Consider the following 18,411-nt stretch of genomic DNA (forward strand, 5'->3'; position numbering starts at 1 on the left):
AGGCGAGGAGTCTAAGACAAAAACCAAAAACTGCCTCTGGCGGGAAGGGTTAATGGAAGTATTTCCCTACAGACCTTTGGATTTGTTTTTTCAGTTCTTCATCCCGGATTCCATAGATGATGGGGCTGAGGAACCTCGGGAGACAAGTGAAGAAAAAAAAGTTTGTGATTGGCATGTATTCAATCTTTTTGGGCAAAAATGTTTCGGTGAGTGTGGACAATAAGGAAGACATACATAGAAGTAACTGAAACGCATGGAGCATGACCGTCTTCCCGGCCTTGGAAGCAGAAGATGACTGAGATTTTAGTCGGTGGGCAACCAACATGATCTTGATGTAGGTGAATATGATGACGAGTCCCACCAAGCCGAAACATAGGATGAAGCTGAGGGTCCTTATGACATTCTGAATGGGATTTACCAGTAGGGTGTCATGCTTGCAGATGGCATACAGACGTAGATTTACAACGGAGAAGAACATGAGGAACAGTTCGGCACCATGGAAGGCTACGACTAACAGCCATATTAAGGCATAGGCTATATTTGCTCGTTGGGTGGTGCACAGCTCAGCATGGCGAAGGGGGTAACAAATGGCCACGAAACGTTCCAGAGCCATGGCCCCCAGGTTGTATGGCGTTACCCTAAATACACTTGATGAAATGGCATATAGGATGAAGCAGATGGGTAGAGGGGTGTAGAGCACATACAATCCCGCCAACAGTAAGTAGGAGGCCAGGATGATGTACACGGTATCGTTGACCAACATGTAGACAAAGAGAAGGTAGCGGGCGTTCTCCCGAAGCTGAGGGCTGGCGAAGAAGACATTGAGGACCATGGCCATAAAGTAGATAAAGAAGCAGAACCCAACTATGGTCAAGAAGACGAATGACCATCGTATGACCTCGGATGTCTTGCTAAGGGTGACGGGCACTTGGGTGGTGTTGACTTGAAAGGTTGATGAGATGTTCACCATAGTTGGAGCAGTGGTGTTATTTCTGCTCACACTGAAAAGAAGGAAAGACCATGAGCCCCCCATGTCTTAATAAATCCCAAGTACAGATGTAGCAGAGCTGAAGGTTGACCTGATAGCTCAATGTGTTAAAAGGAACATTTTTTAATATTCCCATAGGTATACCTCATAGGTATCGATAGATTAGAGCTGACTTGTTGAGGTCTATGGGCCAGTTTTCTAGACAAGGCTGGCTCAGGTCTCTGATTTGTTCACATAGAAAAGGATTTTTGTATGCTGGGTTCTCTTCAGGCCGAGGCCGAGAGGAGGTGACAAAAAAAAAACACTCGCCTTCCCTCACCTTTTTCGGGTCCCCTTGCAGTGTCCAGCGCTCGTTCTCGGTCTTCTTGGCGACATTAAGACACTTGGTGTACCCGTGTGACCACTGTGGCCCAATCATGGGCTTCAACAGTGACCCCAGATGAATTACATCATCAGTAGAGCACCACTCACTGCGAGTAGGCCCAAAAGAGGTGAGGGAAAGTGAGTAGAATTTTTTTTTTTTTTTAATCCAGCTTTTGTATCTGGAGAGAAATCGGGATCTAATAATTTACTGCAATGCATGTTGCGGTGACCATTTTAGTTTTTTCGAGACTATTCCCTGATTTTTTTTGGGATTTCTTTTTACGAAACCAACCAATTTGAGATTTTTGGGTCGAACCTATCTCATGCCAAAGTGGTTTGCTCATTTCTAGTAGGAAGAGAGTAGTCTTTCCGGAGAGGAAGGAGAGAGCAGTCTGCGTGGAGGTGAGCAGTAAGGTAACAGTATATGAGAAAGATGGGGTATGGGGAGCAGTCTGTGTAGTAGAGAAGTCATGGGGAGCAGCTTGTGAGAGAGATGGGGGCATGGAGAGAAGTCTGTGTGACAGACAGGGGCATGGGACGCAATCTGTAAGAGATAGGGAGCATGGTGAGCAGTCAGAGGGTGCGAGGGGGCATAGGGAACAGTCTGTGTGAGGGTAGGGGGGGAGCAGTCTGTGTGAGGGTAGGGGGAGAGCAGTCTGTGTGAGGGTAGGGGGGAGCAGTCTGTGTGATTGTAGGGGGAGAGCAGTCTGTGTGAGGGTAGGGGGCAGTCTGTGTGAGGGTAGGGGGGGAGCAGTCTGTGTGAGGGTGGGGGGAGTAGTCTGTGTGAGGGTGGGGGGAGCAGTCTGTGTAAGGGTAGGGGGAGAGCAGTCTGTGTGAGGGTAGGGGGGAGCAGTCTGTGTGAGGGTAGAGGGAGAGCAGTGTGTGTGAGGGTAGGGGGAGAGCAGTCTGTGTGAGGGTAGGGGGAGAGCAGTCTGTGTGAGGGTAGGGGGGAGCAGTCTGTGTGAGGGTAGAGGGAGAGCAGTGTGTGTGAGGGTAGGGGGAGAGCAGTCTGTGTGAGGGTAGGGGGGGAGCAGTCTGTGTGAGGGTAGGGGGAGAGCAGTCTGTGTGAGGGTAGGGGGGGAGCAGTCTGTGTGAGGGTAGGGGGAGAGCAGTCTGTGTGAGGGTAGGGGGGGGAGCAGTCTGTGTGAGAGAAGAAATATTTTCAATCTAGTCTACAGAGACAATGCTGGATCTTGGAGTAGTGAGTAACCCACTGAACTTTTTTGTGCCCCAGACAACCAGGAACTAGTAATCCAAATAACTATGGATCAAATAGTCCTATATACCCCATAATGTTACCAATAGAAATGACGTCTCATCCTAAAAAAAACAAAGCTCTGTAGATGGAAATATTAAAAAGTTATAGGGATTTACGATATAGTGATGCAAAGGAAATTTTGTATTAAAATTTTAAAAATTTTTTGTAAACACAATGAACGAAAATAAAACTGCATAAAGCTGGTCTCACCCCAATTCCACCCCATTTACAAATTTTCCAGATTCCCAATACATCATGTGGACTATTAACTGATTCCATTAAGAAGTGCGATTTATTCCACAAAAAACAAGCCCTCACAAAATTTAAAAAAAAAAGAATTTTGGATAGCAAAAAAGAAAATTGAAAAATTTACGCTACACTGCATAGGTGGAAGATGGAATTGGGGGCCATAGGACGAGTCCTTGGGGTAGACGTTGCCCCCACAAACTTGCCGCCCTCACATTAATTTTTGTATGTGATGTAAAATTGTGCAAAAACCGTTAACATTTTGCATTTGTTGCCAAAATTATCTCATCCTTCTCCTACCGCACATCAAAATGGAAAAAATGGAGGGCAAAACGAACAATTTGGCATCTACGGAACTTTATAAAATTGAGAGCTGGTAATAGTTTGATTTCATACATTTTTTTTGCAAGAAAATATATCTTTGAAAATTTTGTAAGTTCAAAAATAAATTCTAATCTAGTGCAAAATTTTAATAAAATTCATAAATTTCTATATTTTAAATTTTTTTTTTATTCCAGTGTTAATGTTTCCTATCTGTCTACTTCGATATTCTCGCCCAGACCTTTGAGCATACTCACACTAGTCCCAGTACTGTGAAGTATTCGTTGTCCAGATGGGCGCCAGAGATTTCGCTTGGATCAGATTTGGGTATTTAAAGGCTTTCTACTCCCTGAAGTTTACCTTTGCCTTAACCCTTTGCTGACCTACATTGCTGATAATAACTCTGAAGATCCAAAAAACCGTATTGCGTGGATCCTCCCTTGTGCGCGCTTTCTCCCCAGGTGTTATCATACGCATTGCGTTATACCTGAGTGCTCGGAGATAATCACGTCCCTCTTGGCGTAGTGTTGGCAGCCTGCCCAGTCAACATCCACGTTAGATTACCCATATCCTTCAGCGAAACATCAATGACCTCCATGGACTGAGTTTATAGGGAAATCAAAAAATATCCAATTTATGTTGAGATTTTTTGAGTCAATAAAAAATAATAATAATTTGATTAAAAAATGTCAAAAAATAAAAAAATTTAATCAATAAAAAAATCTATGTGTCATTGAAAAAAGATACAATTATTTGAATAATTCGATCAAAAAGTCATATTACCATCAAATCTGCATGTGCCCAAACAAACTGAAAAGGTGTCCAGTCATGGCCCCAGTCTGGAAGTGGTTAAAATACTGTATGGTTTATGTGGTGTGTGCTGTATGTACAGGGGTGGGAGCCTGATTCAGGGTCTACAATGGCTCAGGGTCCTTAACGCCAGATATACTTTCTCCTGTAGGTCTCCTGTAGGTCAATCTTTTCTGGTTGTAGATGTTTTCCTTTCTTATCTTCTCCATTCAGCCCTGCCACCCTGACAACTTCTCCTGACCACTGACCACTTACCAGGGGATGTGGCCTACCATGATCTACCGCATGGTCATAGGCCGTAAGCTTAAAGGGGTTGTCTGGGCTTAATGGCTTCTCCTCTCCTGTATATTGTCTGGGCGCCATCTCTGCAGCTTAGCTCCCAATTACATCAATGAGCGCTAAGACGGAAGTGGCTTCGTACAGCTGACCGATCCAGTGGCCTCCTCTTGGCCCCTAACAATCAGGAATTTATGGCCTAACCTAAGTACAAGCCATAAGTCGCTTACGTCCAGACAAACCCTTTAAAAGTGCCCCCATAGTTGACCAGTGTGATCCAGATTGAAGCTAGAAGTCGAGTAGTTTGAAAGCGTAATGGTTACCCCGGGGTGCCGAAATTCACTTGAGTGAGGAATTTGTGACAAAAGGGAAGCATGCGTGGGAGAAGTGTGGAAGATAGGGGTGATCCATGAGGCAAACAATAGGGGGGATGATAGGGAGCCGCCCTTAAGGTGGGAAGGGAATCCAGGAATGAAATAGGGAAGAAGAATAGGGTGGAAGGGGATAATGGAAGATGGGGGAGGTGATAGTCTGGGGGAACGATGGAGAACCCGTAAGTGAAAAAGGGGAGCGGGATGGAAAAGAGGAGGAGCAGGGAATCCATGAGTGGAAGAGGGGAATGTGGGTTGGAGAAGTGTGGAAGATAGGGGTGATCTATGAGGTGAACGATAGGGGGAACGATAGGGAGCCGCCCGTAAGGTGGGAAGGGAATCCATGAGCAGAAGAGGGGAGAAGTGTGGTAGATAGGGGTGATCTATGAGTTGAACAATAGGGTGAATGATGGGGGGAACAATAGGGAGCAGCCCGTAGGGTGGGAAGGGAATCCATGGGTGGAAGAGGGGAGAAGTGTAGTAGATAGGGGAGATCTATGAGGTGAACGATAGAGGGAATGATAGGGAGCCGCCCGTAAGGTGAGGAGGAAATCCATGGGTGGAAGAGGGGAACGTGGGTTGGAGAAGTATTGAGGATAGGGTTGATCTATGAGTTGAACGATAGGGTGAATGATGGGGGGAACGATAGGGAGCAGCCCGTAGGGTGGGAAGGGAATCCATGGGCAGAAGAGGGGAGAAGTGTAGTAGATAGGGGTGATCTATGAGGTGAACGATGGGGGGAACGATAGGGAGCCGCCCGTAGGGTGGGAAGGGAATCCATGGGTGGAAGAGGGGAGAAGTGTAGTAGATAGGGGAGATCTATGAGGTGAAAGATAGGGGGAATGATAGGGAGCCGCCCGTAAGGTGAGGAGGGAATCCATGGGTGGAAGAGGGGAACGTGGGTTGGAGAAGTATGGAGGATAGGGTTGATCTATGAGTTGAACGATAGGGTGAATGATGGGGGGAACGATAGGGAGCAGCCCGTAGGGTGGGAAGGGAATCCATGGGCAGAAGAGGGGAGAAGTGTAGTAGATAGGGGTGATCTATGAGGTGAACGATGTGGGGAACGATAGGGAGCCGCCCGTAAGGTGGGAAGGGAATCCATGGGTGGAAGTGGGGATCATGGATGGAAGATAGGGGTTGATCTATGGGGCGGTAGTCTGGGGGAACAACCTAGAACAGTCTGTAAAATAGGGTTGATGAATGGATTGTAGGAAGCAATACCCTTTTGGGATGCCCTGAAGTGTTGCAGGGCATTAGACAAGCAATAAAGATTTCACAGACTTAAAGGGGTTGTCCCATCACAAGGATCCTATCTATACTGCTTGTTAATGTGGATGTAAGACTTTTCCTAAATACACTGCTTCAGCAAAACTGCTTTGTTTGTCCACTATCTTACTTTATTCAATTCTTTGTGGCCACAGCCCTGACCTAGCTGCTCATGAGTCAAATGATGTATCTGCTGCTCTCAGGGGGGAGGGAGGAGGGGCTAAGTGCACGGGAGCGAGCCTGTGTATCTAGCTATTCCTGTGTCTGCACCATGTGACCTAGCTTCCTGCTATCAGATAGGGGAGAGGAGCTGCTTTCATTTCTTCTGTTCTCCCAGTTTTCAGGCTAGCTAATTCAATTGTGTTCATTATGGCAGAGACAGGCAGTCTCTGTATGTAACACAGAATGGCGTTGCTGCTGCCTGTACATAGTCCAATATGGGTGGGCGGAGCTTCACGCTAATTTGGGGGCGGAGCCAAACGGCAGGTTGCATGTGAAACCCCGCGCCCACCAAATGATGCAAGAAACCAGGAAAAAAGAAGATTTTACAGCAGTGAAGACTGGTGAGTATGCGACGTGGGAATACCCCTTTAAGTCCCGCAGTGAGACTAAATAAAAATAAGAAAATATGAAAAAATTGATTTAAAAAATAAAAAAAATCATTAAGCAATTTTCCCTTAATACACAACTTTATTATGTTAAAAATAAAACAATACAAAACATAAATACTATTACCTCGTCTGAAACAACCTGCGCTTAAAAGCCAATATGTTATTTATGCTGCACAGTGATCACCGTAAGAAGAATAAATAAAAAAAAATACAAAAAGTTATATTTTTATTATTCTCATTTCCCCAAAAAATGATCAAAAAGTCGAATGCACCCACAAGACAGTACAGAGGAAAACTACAGCTTGTCCTGCAAAAAATACACCCTACACATGTCGGTTAAGTGATAAGTTAAGAAATGATGGCTCTAAGAATATGGTGATGCAAAAACAAAATATTTAATTTAAAGGGATCCTATCATTCAGATCAAATTTTTTGTCCCTACCATGTAGGAATAGCCTTAAGAAAGGTTATTCTTCTCCTACCTTTAGATGTCCGCGCCGCCTTTCTGTAGAAATCCCGGTTGTCGCCAGTATGCAAATGAGTTCTCTCGCAGCACTGGGGGCGGTCCTCAGCACTCACAACACTGGGGGCGTCCCCATTGCTGCGAAAGAACTCTCCAGCGCCGCCTCCATCTTCTGCAGGAAAGTCCTCTTCACGCGTCTTCTTCCGGCGCAGGCGGTGAAACTTGTAGGCCTCAGGCAGAGCCTACTGCGCATGCTCATGGGCCACAAGAAAATGGCCGCTTACTTACTGTGTAACCTTCCATTTTTCTTGTGGCTGTGGGCATGGGCAGTCGGCTCTGCCCGAGGCCTAGAAGTTTGACCGCCAGCTCCGGAAGAAGACGCATGAAGTGGACGTTCCTGCAGAAGATGGAGGCGGCGCTGGAGAGTTCTCTCACAGCATTGGGGATGCCCCCAGTGCTGTTTGACTGCTGAGGACCGCCCCCAGTGCTGCAAGAGAACTCATTTGCATACTGTCAAAAACCGGGATTTTTACCGAATGGCGGCGCGGAGAAGACATCTAAAGGTAGGAGAAGAATAGGCTTTCTTAAGGCTATTCCTACGTGTTAAGGCCAAAAAAATTTGATCTGAATGATAGGATCCCTTTAAAAAAGTTTATCATGCAAAAGTAGTAAAACGCAAACATGACTAATAAATTGGGCATTGCTGTAATTTTACTGACTATGTCACTTTTGTATCATTGTATCATTGTTCATCATCAGATTATTGTAATAGAACCCAACATGAGTCCAAAGGGTCAATACTTTTGAAGCCAAAATTTTTGGAATTGAGTGACCGGCGGACGAATCCCTCCATAGATCCGGGAGTAGAAGGTTTCTGTATCTAACCAAAGTATCTAGAAAAAGATTTCTTAATCAATTGTCTCAAGAGTTCATCTCGGAGTCCGTAGATCAAAGGGCTGAGGAACCTGGGCAAACAGGTGAAGACAAAAAAATGCACCGTCGCCAAAATTCCTGGCCATTTGGTGGAAAATGATTGGGTAAGTATGGTCAGTAAGGCGCTGGTGCATAATAGTACCTGGAAGGCGTGGATCATGACGGTCCTGCCGGCTTTAAAGGCAGAAGAAGACTGTGGAGTCACTTTCTTGGCCACCTGCATGATCCGGACGTAGGTAAATACAATGACTATCCCGACTGAGGTGAAACAGAATATGAGAGCTACGGAGCGTATGACATTCTGGATTGGGTTGAATATCAGATTTTCATGACGACATATGAGGTAAAGCTTGAATATATTTGTCATTGATGAGGCCATGACAAAGAATTCGATCAAAAACGGGATCAACATCAGGGAACACATCCCAATGAAGACAACATTAGCTCTTTGGGGTGTGCAGAGCTCCATGTGTTGCAACGGGTGACATATAGCAACATATCGTTCCAAAGCCATGGCCGCCAAGTTACACGGGGTGACCCTGAAGGCGGCCGAAGACAACGTGTATAAAATGTAACAAAGTGGCACCGGGGTGTGCAATGAATATATAGACGCTAACATTAAGTAGAACCCTAGAAGAAGATACAACGTGTCATTGAGGAGCAAGAAGACAAAAAGGACATAGCGGGCGCTGTTTCGAAGAATTGGGGTCTTGAAGAAAATGTTGGAAACCAATGTAATAAAGCAAAGGAAAAAGCTGAAGCTGATGATAATGGAGAGAATGCAAAACCATTGTATGAACTGGGATATTTGGCTGTTGATGGTCGGTGTGTCGGTCGAGTTGTCTTGGAGCATGGTTGAGGTCACCATGGCTGGAGCAGGGATGGCCTCATCTTGTGTGAATGTCAAGTCTATAGAGATAGAAAAAGGCCATCATATACAGATATACAGGTCACAAATATGCAACCAAAGTACACTGTAGACAAACATTATATTCTTCATACAGTACAGACCAAAAGTTTGGACACACCTTCTCATTCAAAGAGTTTTCTGTATTTCATGACTATGACAATTGTAGATTCACACTGAAGGCATCAAAACTCAGAATTATCACATGTGGAATTATAGACTTACCAAACAGTGTGACACAACTGACAATCTGTCTTATATTCTCGGTTCCTTTTGCTTTGATTCCTGCTTTGCACACTCTTGGCATTCTCTTGATGAGCTTCATGAGGTAGTCACCAGAAATGGTCTTCACTTCACAGGTGTGCCCTGTTAGGTGTAATAAGTGGGATTTCTTGCCTTATAAATGGGGTTGGGACCATCAGTTGTGTTGTGCAGAAGTCAGGTGGATACACAGCTGATAGTCCTACTGAATAGACTGTTAGACTTTGTATTATGGCAAGAAAAAAGCAGCTAAGTAAAGAAAAACGAGTGGCCATCATTACTTTAAGAGATGAGGGTCAGTCAGTCCGAAAAATTGGGAAAACTTTGAAAGTGTCCCCAAGTGCAGTTTCAAAAACCATCAAGCGCTACAAAGAAAATGGCTGACATGAGGAAGGAAGACCAAGAGTCACCTCTGCTGCGGAGGATAAGTTCATCCGAGTCACCAGCCTCAGAAATCGCAGGTTAACAGCAGCTCAGATTAGAGAGCAGGTCAATGCCACACAGAGTTCTAGCAGCAGACACATCTCTACAACAACTGCTAAGAGGAGACTTTGTGCAGCCACTGGCCTTCATGGTAAAATAGCTGCTAGAAAACCACTGCTAAGGACCGGCAACAAGCAGAAGAGAACACAAGGAATGGACATTAGACCAGTGGAAATCTGTGCCAAGGTCTGATGAGAACAAATTTGAGATCTTTGGTTCCAACCATCGTATCTTTGTGCAACTCAGAAAAGGTGAACGGATGGACTCTACAAGTCTGGTTCCCACCGTGAAGCATGGAGGAGGAGGTGTGATGGTGTGGGGGGCCAAGCTGGTGACACTGTTGGGGATTTATACTGAACCAACATGGCTACCACAGCATCTTACAGCGGCATGCTATTCCATCTGATTTGCGTTTAGTTGGACCACCATTTATTTTTCAACAGGACAATGACCCCAAACACCTTCAGGCTGTGTAAGGGCTATTTGACCAAGAAGGAGAGTGATGGGGTGCTACGGCAGATGACCTGGCCTCCACAGTCACCAGACCTGAACCCAATCCAGATGGTTTGGGGGTGAGCTGGATCGCAGAGTGAAGGCAAAAGGGCCAACAAGTGCTAAACATCTCTGAGAACTCCTTCAAGACTGTTGGAAGACTATTTCAGGTGACTACCTCTTGAAGCTCATCAAGAAAATGCCAAAATTGTGCAAAGCAGGAATCAAAGCAAAAGGTGGCTACTACAATATAAGGGTGCATTCAGACTACGTAACGCCGGGCGTGTATGAGAGCCGTACACGCCGGCATTACGGCAGACTGCCGAACACTTCCCATTCACTTCAATGGGAGCGCTCGTAAACGCCGCTGTTACGAGCGCTCCCATTGAAGTGAATGGGAAGTGTTCGGCAGTCTGCCGTAATGCCGGCGTGTACGGCTCTCATACACGCCCGGCGTTACGTAGTCTGAATGCACCCTAAGACAGATTGTCAGTTGTGTCACATTTTTTTGGTAAGTATATAATTCCACATAGTTTTAATGCCTTCAGTGTGATGTACAGTCATCATAGTCATGAAAATACAGAAAACTCTTTGAATGAGAAGGTGTGGCCAAACTTTTGGTCTGTACTGTATGTTGTGATGTGATGGGTCCACAGGTGGTGGTATCTGGTCTAGGGCACCAACACTTAACAATGTTGGATTGAAGCTTCTTGGGTGCACCAGATTAGATGAATCTGGGGTCCAAACTCCAACAACCCCTAGGGAATAGACCATAGTACCCTACATATATGATTGTCTTCTGCTGTATTACTGAATTAGAGCCGTGGCCTTGTGGAGGAACCTCTGGTAGGTCACTAAAGCAAAAGCTATGCTATGTACGAGGATAGACCAGATGTCTCCTGTGGATGTAGAAGACAGACTGGCAGACATTGTGTTTTCTCTATTGGTGCACACCTAAGGAATCTGCTCTACTCCTGCCCTTACAGTAAAGAATATAACAACGGAGAATCCATCTTTCCTCTGTGGCTTTGTGCTGTTCATTGGATCATACTCACGTCAATAATGTTCATGTAAACCTGGCGGGGGCGAGGAGCTCTGGTCTTGTCAGTGAAGATGCTCCTCCACCTCCTTATATCTACACGGTCCCTGTACTATACTTCATCATTTGGGTTCTGCTTGATTGGTTTGACAAAGTAGCAAATGAACTGGAAACTGAGCTGAAATCCTGAGGGTTGTGGAGAATTCTCATCTGGATTCTGTTTCTAATTCTAGATAGAAGATTTTTCTGGAGAAGGCACATCATGTAATGTCTCGGGTGACCCTTGTTGCGAAGGATACTTATCATTACAATACATATATGTGTATACACTATATGGACAGGCATATTGGTCCTGGAATTCTGGTGTTTTGTTCAGTCTCATTACCCCGGTGTATAAAATCCAGCCAGCAAACATGAGAGCCGTATTATTGAGAAATGGAACTGGGCCACAAAGTGCAGGAAAACCATATACAGTTACAGAGCGGGGCAACAAAATGAGTTCCAAAGAGCAAAGTGCAGGAAAATCAATCTACAGGCTCCACACCTTCTCTGGTATTAACGTCAACACAAATACTGAATTCACTGGGAACTTCATGGCAAGAGTTTGCCATGCATGCCAACCTTATATCACCATGTACAATGCCAAGTGTCAGGTGGAGGGGTGTAAAGTCCAATGCTGGAGTCTAGAGTGGTGGTAACGTGGTCTGTGCCGTGACCAATCACACTTTTATATCTGGTGTCTTATGGCCGGGGAATGCCAGGAGGACGTTACCCGCCTGACTACATTGCACCCAGTTAACAACATCTTTGTTAAACAGAGGTCGGTGAAAAAATCTGGGCTGCTGGAACACCTACATAATCTGCACCCAGGTGTAAACTGGCCTCAAAGTTGGCCCTAAGAGATTCTGTGCAGTTGACGTCGACTGAATCCCTATGTCGCCGCCATCCCTAGAGGTCTGGGAGGAGTCCGCCACAGCCACCCCTGGTCACCTGCTACTAACAGCCGCAGGCCTGGCCTCCGGTTCACTTTCCTCCGGGGCTGCACTAGAGGCACCTGTATCACCGCCACGCCCTGCTCCTGCTACATCACCACCTGCTGTCTTGAGCACCATTATCATCTCACGGGGTGACCACATCTCTGTTGGAGGTCATTCTGCAACACCATTAACGGCTGCACAGCAAGCTGAACCATCTGTCTACAAGTGCAGCATGAAGGCGGCCACCGTCACCACCTTCTAACAGGCCGTGGAGAAAAAGATAGATAAAATAGGTGGGCATTGCAGCATCCCAAAGTGCTACTGCTTTAAGGGTTTGTCTATTGTGCCTCTAGGTTATGTTGGTATGTTCCGTCCTTTATGTTGTATGTACATTGTTTCGCAGTTTTCCCTTGTTATTTCCCCTCATTGAATCAGCCTTGTCCAATCACAGGCCACTGGGCGGGGTTGTAGGAGACTTTAGTCTCCATCGCGACCGTTGGTCTTCAGTGCTCAGTGTGCAAGTCTAGAGTTCAGCGTGCAGAGCATTCCTGCATCCAGCATCTGGACTGAGGCCCAATGGCTAGCTTTACAGCCTCTGGATGATTATTCATCGCCCCCGGCTCATCTAGAGACAGCCCTGAGAAGGGAGTGTAGCCGTCTGGAGTATTGAACAATTTGTGTGCCGTACTAGGAGGAGAAGGAGAGGACCCTGACAAGAGGAACATGTTCAGGCCTAGTTTACAGGTAACCGTATATCTGTCAGGGCTCCCAGTATCCATAACAAGGGAGAGGCACAAGAGGAGTAGTTGTAGAAGTCTGCCATAGAGCCTGTAGCATCTTTGGGCACCCACCTATAACCAAGGCTGGAGGATTGGACAGTATGGTGCTATCGGCCCCATTTGGAAGCTGCCGTTTACTTCTGTTCCAGTTGCTGAATAAAGCTGTTACCTGTTTCACTGCATCTCTGGACTCCTGAGTCGTGTCTGCTTCATCATCAGGGTGCTTCTGACCAACATCACACCGGCTCATAGAGGAGAGGTCCGCTCTTCAACTGGAAGCGCCCCAGGGGAAACTACTACCACCACCATCCGGTAGTGCTGCAGGACCCCATCAACCGTGTCTGGCCCATTACCGGGCTGGAGTGTTTGGTTGAGTCTGCTGGGCCTAGGAGTTGGCATATCATTCACCACTACAACTCCCATCCTCCTGTCTCCTCCATCTGGGTTGCGGCATGTCATTTTTGGTGTAGTGAGCAGGATGAAGACCCCCATATCCCTAACATGTACAGACATTGGTGGACAAGATCCTAGAAACTCCCATCTACAACTGGTGATCAGAAAACACCTTGTGATTATCCTGTGGACTCTATCATATGTGCCTGAATTCCCCTGTCGTTAGCCTGTCTGGATTAATTGCAAAGACTGTGGTGTGTTGCAACTGTTTTGCTGTGTTTATGCCACTTATTGTAAGCAGAGGACTGTCAGCCATTAGTGGACTATATTTATTGCTGCGAGATCTCCTGTGCATGTGAGCCCAACCAGCAAGGGGTAAAAGCCAGCGTCAGTCGGAGCTGCATCATTCAAAATCCTACAGCTCCGCAGGGGATAGCCCCCAGCCCACCAATCCAGCGCTCAGGCGGGAAAGGCCTACGTCAGCATAGCAACGGGCAAGCTCCTCCCACCTATTCAAACTGAGGCCAAACAACAGCCACTAATGTCAGCGGAACAGCTCCTCCTATAGGACAGCGTCAGCAGAGCCTCCTGGGCGCCGCCATCTTGGGTGAGTCCAAAAGCAACCTGTCCTATGCGTAGTTAGTACTGCCCACCAGGTTCATCAAAAGTTCTGTGCCTGGAAAGTTCCAGAGAGTGCTGCGCACGTTCAACAACTGTATTGCCTGCAAACTGAGCCACTGTATCCTGCTGCAAAATGTCACATCCCCCACCAGTTTGGGATATTAACCAAGACAATTGTGCCTAGACCCGGGAAGAAGAGACGGAAGATGAGGTGATGGAAGAAATTCCAGTTTCTGCCGTGCAAGAAACCTATCCAGGTGCAAGACCCCACCTCGGGTAGACCTTTCTCAAATCAAATTGACCTCAGGCCTGTACCCCGCAGGGACCTTAGCCCAACTAGGGTACTTCCCAGGGCTAGACATTCACCACCAGGATCCCCATACCACAGATGAGGTCCTACAAATCCAACAAAGCCTCTCACCCCACCAATAACCCCTGGCCAGACTCACCCCTGCACTTTACTTAACCTCTGACCGCCCCCCCCCTGTTGTAGCTCATCTCTTAGTTAACCCTTTCATTGCCTGATTTTCCCCCCTGTCATGTCGGCCCCATCTCCAAGTGTCTAGGGTCTTTCCTACTCCATCTGGTTGAGGTGCATAGAGGATTTCTGCCTCAGAGTTTGCTTTTCAGCAGGGATCATGGGAGGAATATGCAAATCTGTCTCCCAAGATGTAAATAGGGAGACAGTGCCTCTGTTATGCTGCCCTCTATAGGGTATGTTTGCATATTCCTCCCATGTTCCCTTGCAGTGGAGCGACTATGGCTGTATAAGTCTCCACACACCTAATAGGTGGTTTCTCCTTAAGGAGGAACATTATCCCCTCAATCAGCAGGGAGCGGCGCGGCGCGGCGCGTACCCTGTGGATGGATCTGCTGCAGAATCTACGGCCGGATCGAGACGATAATTTTTTTGACGGCCGACTTCAAGTGCTGCTTCCCATTGTAAACCATCAGTGCGGATTCTGCCACTGACTTTGAGGCAGAAACCTCCTTAAAATCAGTGCCAGATTCCATCATGTGAACAGGTCCTAACACTATCACATTATTTTAAAAACACTCCTCAAAAAAAAACCATTCATAATGTGACTAGGAGGCAAAAACTAGAGGGTCAGCCAGTCTCTTATAGCATAAGTCAGTAGGTCTCACTCTATTGTTCAAGGGTGTAACTATAATCTCACAAGGTTGCAGGTATAAGAATGATTTATGGATGATGAACCCCAAAAAGATTGGGTCTTTCTGAACCTGATATTTTCGGGAAGTTTGTAATGAATCTGGCTCATTACACCCTGGCTCACCTCCGCTTGTGTCTGCTGCCCTCTGCTCTGACTTGCTATGCACCGATTGTTTGTGCCAAGACCTCAATCCTGATGTCACCCCTCCTTACTACTGTGTGTGGATCCTGATATCTACTGGTTCTAAGCCTGACTCTTCCTGGAATCTGTTCCTGCCATCAACTGTGTCCATGTCTAGGATGTGGGGCTGATCACTACTCCAGACATGTCCAGCTGCTCCATATGAGGGCACTTCCTATTCCCTCTAAGGTCTGCTGTGCCGCGTCTTGTCTGTCCCACCTTGGTGCATATGGATTGTCAGTTGTCACGGCTGTTTTTGGCTACTAGCTGGTTGGTTTTTAAGGTTCACAATCTTATTTGAGTTGCATATTGCTTTCTGAGAAGTGTTGTTGTTGTCAGGTCTTAAAGGGAGTGTCCGACACTGTGGCATGATGGATACTGGATAGTTCATCAGTACAAGAACTAGCTTTATTCCTCTTTAAGTGAAGGGGAGAGGAGCTGCAGTTTCCTGGTGCTACTGATACAGTATACAGTGTACTGAGCTGTAGCGGTGGTACTAGGAACCTGCAGCTCCTCTCCCATTCATATTAATTTCTTTTGGCCGTTTACCTTGTATATGGCTTCTAGCGGCCAAATCAGCTGAGCTTGGTGGGGTCCAGATGGTAGACCCCCTACCGATCTCATATGGATAGGTCATCAGTATCCATTATGCCTAGGTCTTGGAGAAGAACACTTCACCAGCAACATAGACGGGCATTGTTTATTGTGAGGCTAGGTAACTCTCTGCCCCGGGAAGAGGTGATGGTGGACTCATTGTGCCTGGACGCCTTCTTTGAACATAAAAACAATAAGGGTTACAGGTTTTTGGTAGAATCTGTAAGGAATTTTTTTTCCCTGATATGGAGCAATTTGCATCAACCTCATGAGTTTTTTTGCCTTGCTCTGGATCAACACTGTAGCGTTATACGTTGGACTTGATGGACTTCATCCAACCTCCATCTACTCAGTTACAATTCCTACACGTGTCTTAACTTTTGGAAATTATTTTCCAACCCTCCGACTCTACGTAACCCAGTGTTGTAACGGACTGCAATACAACACCCACTAGGGCAGGATTTGGGCAGTTTACTCTTCAGAGACAATTGTAACCCTTAGATGTGTAGGCCCGTCCTATAGAGAACTTGCCAAGTAAGCCAAGGTGGCAGTCAGTAGATTTCCTATACCATCAAACAGCACAAGGAAACTCTGATAGGAAGAGGTCTGACAGACCAAAGGCCACTACGAACTGAGATGGCAAGAGTCAACAGTTTGTGTGATCGGTGGTGGCATCTCACATCGCAAAAGTTTCCATTTCATCGGTGAAGAGAAGACTTCCATCTGAAAAAAAAAGACTTGCCTAGCCAACAGAAGAGTGGAGGACAATCTTCTGGACTGATGAATCAAATGTGAATCAAAATCACGCAGGTGGTACGTGGTCGAGAAAATGAAAGGATGGACCTTCTGTGTGACAGCAATTGCCAAACGTAGAGGAAGAACCATGATGGTCTGGGGCTCATCGTGGGGCACATTTTCCATGACGTATTTTTCTGTTCTTTCTGGTGTTGTCTTGGGGCTTGTACCTCTGATTTGGTAAGGTTCTACCAATACTCCTGTTGTATCGATGGGACCTATCGATTATGATGGGACGATGTGGTCTTTTTGCCCACTTGTCTGCACCAGATGGAAATCTGAACATATCTTAAGGATTTTTCCACATTTTCCTAGATACTAATGAGTCTTTGTGACACATTTTTGGTCATCCTGAGACATTTACTTAATTTTTACCCAATAGTTTTTGGAAATAATGTGGCATGGACCTTCGGATATACTTTTTCAATGTCTCATCGCTGATTCCATAAATCACGGGACTGATAAATCTCGGCATGCAGGTAAATATGTAAAAATTTATCGTAATTACAACTTCATTCTGAGCGACTGGAAGGGATTCTGTTAAGGTGGACAACACGGAAGTCATGCATAATAGTAACTGAAATGCGTGGAGCATGACCGTTTTTCCAGCTTTGGAGGCAGAGGATGACCGAGAACTTAGTCTACGGGCGACCAACGTGATCTTGACGTAGGTGAAGAGGATGACGATTCCCACAGAGGAGAAGCATAGGATCAAAGTGAGAGATCTTATAATATCTTGGATGGGATTTACTACCAGTAACTGATGCCAACATACAATATACAGATTGAATATATTTGTGAAGGAGGACAACATGACATATAGCTCAACTACATATGGTATGGTCGAAATGGAACATATCATGGTGAAGACCACGTGAGCTCTGAAGGTTGTACAGAACTCTGCATGTCGTAACGGGTGACAAATGGCCACGTATTGTTCTAGAGCCATGGCGGCCAGGTTGTAAGGGGTGACTTTGAAAGATGCTGAAGATACGATGTACACAACATAACATACAGGCACATAGATATATATTTGAAGTTGAAATGCGACCATCATAAAGAACCCTACGAAGAGAAACCAAGCATCATTGAGGATCATGTAGATGAAGAGGACGTACCGAGCCTTGTCCCGGATGTGTGGGGTCGAGAAAAAAGCATTCAGTATCATTGTAATAAAGTAGACGATAAAACCAAATCCCACCAAGATCAGCAATATTAGAATCGCCCTTGCGTAGTAAGACACCTGGTTGGATATGGCGGACACTTGGGTCAGGTCGCTTTGGAGCTCCGATGAGTTTACCATATTTGGTGGAGCGATGTTCATGTCTTCGGTGATTTTCATACTTATAGTATCATTATAGTTGCAAAAATTTTCCCAAATTGGACTAAATCATATACGGCGTAGGTGAGACAAACGCTTCCGTCCATCCCATTGTAGAGGAACCAAGTCCTTCAGTACAGGGCCAATGCTTTTCGTTGTATTATTTTTAATAGAATAAAATTGGGCTTTGAATTTGCAACTAAAGCGTTTGAAAAGAAGAAAGAAAAGTATATTATTTTCCAAAATTGGATAAAATTTTTAAACCAGTTACAAAAACTGAATAGAAAAATGTCTAAAAATACAGAAACCCCCTAAAAATGAGCAACGGTGAGTTAGACAATTACAGCCGATGGAAGTTTATTTATGGGGAATTATTTGGTTCCTAAAATTTTTGGCTCCTTAAACATGGCGCCTACTCATAAGTACTAGAGATGAGCAAATATGCTCCCGGCGGCAGGGACACTTCCAGGGCATCCAATTTTTACTGC

General features: G+C 45.8%; 3 protein-coding genes across 3 annotated transcripts; all 3 read right to left on the reverse strand.

The window, feature by feature from the left end:
* Positions 1 to 49: 49 nt before the first annotated feature.
* On the reverse strand, positions 50 to 970 carry LOC142196095 (odorant receptor 131-2-like). Its single transcript, XM_075266308.1, has one exon. It carries the CDS (start codon positions 968 to 970, stop codon positions 50 to 52), a length of 921 nt encoding a protein of 306 aa, XP_075122409.1.
* A 6,886-nt stretch (positions 971 to 7,856) lies between these two features.
* LOC142194144 (odorant receptor 131-2-like) lies at positions 7,857 to 8,777 on the reverse strand. Its single transcript, XM_075263159.1, has one exon. The coding sequence runs from the start codon at positions 8,775 to 8,777 to the stop codon at positions 7,857 to 7,859; it is 921 nt and encodes a 306-aa protein (XP_075119260.1).
* Positions 8,778 to 16,966: 8,189 nt separating this feature from the next.
* On the reverse strand, positions 16,967 to 17,926 carry LOC142194145 (odorant receptor 131-2-like). Its single transcript, XM_075263161.1, has one exon. The coding sequence runs from the start codon at positions 17,924 to 17,926 to the stop codon at positions 16,967 to 16,969; it is 960 nt and encodes a 319-aa protein (XP_075119262.1).
* Positions 17,927 to 18,411: the final 485 nt, after the last annotated feature.

The sequence above is a fragment of the Leptodactylus fuscus genome, chromosome 2, assembly GCF_031893055.1.
Source record: "Leptodactylus fuscus isolate aLepFus1 chromosome 2, aLepFus1.hap2, whole genome shotgun sequence".
In the NCBI taxonomy this organism is placed as follows: Eukaryota; Metazoa; Chordata; class Amphibia; order Anura; family Leptodactylidae; genus Leptodactylus; species Leptodactylus fuscus.